The sequence below is a fragment of the Cydia pomonella genome, chromosome 6, assembly GCF_033807575.1.
Source record: "Cydia pomonella isolate Wapato2018A chromosome 6, ilCydPomo1, whole genome shotgun sequence".
In the NCBI taxonomy this organism is placed as follows: domain Eukaryota; kingdom Metazoa; phylum Arthropoda; class Insecta; order Lepidoptera; family Tortricidae; genus Cydia; species Cydia pomonella.
The window spans coordinates 15,951,348-15,955,743 of record NC_084708.1 but is presented as its reverse complement, the minus strand read 5'-3'; the positions used below and the strand labels follow the sequence as shown (position 1 = coordinate 15,955,743).

At 36.6% G+C, this 4,396-nt stretch overlaps 1 protein-coding gene across 4 annotated transcripts; it reads right to left on the bottom strand.

Moving 5' to 3' along the window:
• Positions 1-57: 57 nt before the first annotated feature.
• LOC133519094 (uncharacterized) lies at positions 58-4,113 on the bottom strand. 4 transcript variants are annotated; one of them, XM_061853008.1, is made up of 3 exons: positions 3,442-4,113; positions 2,868-3,082; positions 58-655 (listed from the first exon to the last, which is right to left on the bottom strand). In XM_061853008.1, exons 1-3 carry the CDS (start codon positions 3,481-3,483, stop codon positions 457-459), a joined length of 456 nt encoding a protein of 151 aa, XP_061708992.1. In that variant the 5' UTR covers positions 3,484-4,113; the 3' UTR covers positions 58-456. The 4 variants fall into 4 exon arrangements, with proteins under 4 accessions (XP_061708992.1, XP_061708993.1, XP_061708995.1 ...); XM_061853009.1 differs by having other exon boundaries at positions 174-655; positions 2,868-3,079; positions 3,442-4,110; XM_061853011.1 differs by lacking the exon at positions 3,442-4,113 and adding an exon at positions 3,245-3,361 and having other exon boundaries at positions 174-655; positions 2,868-3,079.
• Between the last annotated feature and the right edge of the window lie 283 nt (positions 4,114-4,396).

Sequence of the window (4,396 nt, the reverse complement as noted above, 5' to 3'; positions counted from 1 at the left end):
CTGTCACACATTTATGCTATCAGGTGCTTGGTTTTATTACAATGATTACAAGGGAAATCTATTAAATCTTACCTTTATTTTCCATTTTTAGTAAATAATCTTTGCAATTTTATGTTTAAATACATTTTACCCATTCCACCGTTTAATTTTTTTCTACACTGTTACTGAATGGTCGGTGCATTTAGTTAAGTGTAGTATTTGGTTCAGCGGATTAGGTTAGAACTTTAATTGTATTGTAATCTGATTATTCACTAATCCTCCAAAGTCATATATATATCATACTGGCTAGTGGCTTGAAATAATTTGGTTCTTCAATGTCCGTCTTACGCCTATTTATCTTCTATATTTTCCAAAGAAGCAGAGGTTATGACGGACGAGAGCAAGGGAGTGAGCAAGCAGGGAGGCGCGCGTGATCCCTTCGCGCGCCTTCCACATGTCTCGCTAGTTACGGCCGGTCTACGCCTCATCGAGGAGCCCCTGCATGACGCAGAGGTAATCGATGGAAGTGGCGAGGGAGTGTGCGAGCAAGATGGCGCGCGTGAGCACCTCGCGCACCTTCCACACTTCGCGCGCACGCTGCACCCGGAACACCAGCCCCAGCGCGCGTTGGCCAATTTGCAGCAGTGTGAACCGCCACGGTTGCACCAGCCACCAACTGACAAAAATAACACCTTAAGTATTTTGTTTAGGGAAATAATAGGTATTTTTTATTAGGATTGCTATCCTATAGTAATTACATTTTCAGAACCATTAACCTTACAATAGATAAATTGTAAAGATATTATAGTCGCATCTCTTTCTTTGGTAGGCATGTACAAATTAAAAATAACTAGATGCAGAGTTTAAGCGTAACAGTATGCAAGACACAGGCAAATCTACAGCAAATAGAGTTCAAAATCAAAATTTGCATTTTTCATCACACTTGCTCGAAAAAGATCTTATTTCATGCAGGTGTAGGTGAAGGACAAAGGCCTATATTGTTTCCGCGGGAGTTATGGAGTGTGAAAAAAAAGCTGTAACATAGCTTTTTTCTTTTAATTTGTTACCAATTCATACGAACTTAAGCTATATGTGAGTTTTACTTTAAAAATATTTATTTTTATAATTTAGTATTTTTGTTCATGTTAAAAAATATTTAATTTGATTAATTTAATACCCGTTTAAAATAGTTTTACACAATTTACAAATATGGCTGAACGTCGGATAGGTTAAATGTGTAAAATGTTAAAACATGACAATATGGCGGACGAATGTTTGAAATGAAATGTCACCGTATTTAAGAATTATTTCGCTTAAAATTTAGTTTTTTCTTCGCAAGTGTGATGAAAAACATTGTGTGTAACTCCTGGGGTAAGAATATTGTTACTCGAGTCTTTAATTCACTCCAGCCTGAGGCTGTCGTGAATATATATTTTCACCTCAGCAGCTCGAACAATCCTACTTTCGTCACTCCAGGGAGAGTGAGACAAAGTAGCTTTTTAATTTAGTGAAGGCCATGAACACAGGAATATTTCTAGAAGATTTCGTCCTAATGATGATGCCTTTCATTCATGAATGTAAATAAATGTAAATGTAACTTTACTTGATGTTAAATTTTTTAAACCTTTAATATGTTCTCACTACTGAGGTGAAAAGTTGTGTGTCACACGAGAGCAAAGTCATTTTTCATCTCGTGTTTTTGAGTCCCTCGCTACGCTCATGATTGTAACTTAGAATCTGTATGTATGTGTGTAATAAAAATTTGCGAATCGATAATGTAATAGTATCGATATGAAACTTTCCAAGATGTTCCAAATACTAATATCGAGCAATGATATGGAGCAAGGCAAATAGCGAACCTTCGATAGCTTTGATTACTCGTACTAGTAAAACCTCTCAAGCTTGGGCTCAAAATATTCGTATTGATGAATCTAACGGCGATCAGGCTCTTTTTATTTATATATTATTATTTATTATAATAAAGTTTGTAATTAGTATGGGTGTCGTTAATTTGATTCAGTCTCTGTATCAAAGTCTGAAATGGCCAGCTAATAACCGACGTTGTTTTCATGCGGCAGATTACCTAGTGTGATTCCACCATCATTTAGAAATAATTCTTCATAATTAAAATAAGTAACAATAAACCGGCCAAGAGCATGTCGGGCCACGCTCAGTGTAGGGTTCCGTAGTTACTCTTCCGTCACAATAAGCTAAACTCGAGCTTAAAGTATAGTAAATTGTTAACCAAGGGATGAAACGGTACCTTTCACCTGAGTTAAACAAATAGGCAAATTTGCATAATCAGTACCTAATTAAAATAAGTCTTTTTACTATGAAGGGAAAACTTTTTGCGATAACTCAAAAACAGTTAAACTGATCATGTCCGCTATAGTTTTCATTTAATGTCTTTCTTAAGCTCTACTTCCACGATTTTTTTCATATTTTTTGGACCTATGGTTCAAAAGTTAGATGGGGGGGACACATTTTTTTTTTCTTTCGGAGCGATTATCTCCGAATATGTTCACTTTATCAAAAAATGTTTCTTGAAAACCCCTATTAGTTTTGAAAGACCTTTCCAACAATACCCCACACTCTAGGGTTGAAGCGAAAAAAAAATTTCACCCCCACTTTACGTGTAGGGGAGGTACCCTAAAAAAAATTAAATTTTTAGATTTTGTTGTACGACTTTGTCACGTTTATTGATTTATATATCCATGCCAAATTTCAGCTTTCTAGCACTAACGACCACGGAGCAAAGCCTCGGACAGACAGACAGACAGACAGACAGACAGACAGACAGACAGACGGACATGGCGAAACTATAAGGGTTCCGTTTTATGCCATTTGGCTACGGAACCCTAAAAATGACCCTACTACGGAAAAAATACCTGAGAAATAGTCCTTCAAATGTAAAGTATGTAATCATAATCACAAAGAGCGGGTAGAGAATAGGCATCATGAACAGTAGGCACATGACGAGCGTGCCTACAATTTTGAGGAAGGTGGGGAAAGGCGCGCCGTAGCGCCACATGGTGCACACGTCAGCGGCGAACTCTCCCGCAAGCAGGCGCAGGCGGCCCAGCCGAGACGCGGAACGCAGCTGCTGAAATTAACACAGGTATTTGAATTAACTAGGTACCAGTGGCGGGGCAGAAAACATATCTGGAAACGACACGATTCCTATTATTCTTCAAAAAGATGAATTTGTGAAAATTTTGTGAAATGTTGTCATAAAATAATTATTTGTTTTGTTATATACATGTACCTCAAACATATCACCCCTTCAGCAAACTCTCCCAGAAATTTCACGTATGTACACGTTTTACCTATAAGAGTCAAGGCCCAAGGAAAATATTTTTTGTTTTAATCTTTGTCGTTAACTATCAATTAAAGATATTCCTATATTAAAAGTTTAGTTATAAAAAAATTATAATTAGATATACGACAGGTAATGAACTTTACTTGAACCATTAATGTTTTGTTAGCCCGGAGGTATGGTTTCATGTTTTGTATTTTGGGGGGATTCAGCTTGCTCCTTGCTCCGCGTCTTCATATTACTTGTTTCACATGGAGGGATGGTTGTTAAAAAACTGTAAATGATTTGAAGGCACTTTTGTGTTTTGACATTTTGCACAAGCTGAATGTCATTGTCATTTAAGTACAGACGAAATATGGATGAAACCAACCAGATTTTGAGCTCAAGGAGTTTTAATTATAATATACAAAATATTAACATGTAATAATGTTTCGGGTTGTTTGCGCCCATCCTGCATTACCTATATTACAAAACCGGTTTAATAAAAAGGCAAAAACACTATTATATATTTTTCTCAAGGGCATGATTTCTTGATGCGGCGTGGAGTCACACAGACATGGATTTGCGATTTAGAGAATTCATGTGCACGTGCGTCTATCTCTACTAAAGTTGCAAACGCTCATAGGTACTTAACATCAGGCGGGCCGCAAGGTCGTTTGCCACCGTTACAAAATTGAATTACTAAGTCATTTACAGGTTTTGTCTTCACATTGGACATATTTTGGTAACGTAAGTAGGTAACCAAAATATCTTAAACCCTAATCGCGTAAAAATCGTTATATGTGCGTTGGATGTCGTACAAAATTGTTTTACTTATAAGATAAAAACTACAAATACCTTAACATCCAAACCGTCGCAATTATTATTTTATTAGGATATCTGTTGCCTTCTTGCATTTAATCATGAATGTATCCGGTCCTGTCCAGTAAACACAATAAGATAGGTATATGGGTTTCTTGACCGTTCTTTGTCATATCGTATAATAAAAGTGCATAAGCGCATCTTCGCATAATCAAAACATAATACATAAAGACAACATATAAACAAGTGATAAAGACCAGATTGCGTCAGGTCATGGACATTACTTGAACCATTAAATTT

Bases quoted from the DNA above. Each gene is read 5' to 3' on its own strand.
- LOC133519094 (XM_061853008.1), bottom strand. From the start codon at position 3,483: ATGAAACCATACCTCCGGGCTAACAAAACATTAATGGTTCAA. The intron at 3,083-3,441 runs GTAAAGTTCATT...TGTTAATTTCAG, and splicing joins ACAAAACATTAATGGTTCAA to CAGCTGCGTTCCGCGTCTCG. The intron at 656-2,867 runs GTATTTTTTCCG...TATTTTTGTCAG, and splicing joins TTTGAAGGACTATTTCTCAG to TTGGTGGCTGGTGCAACCGT.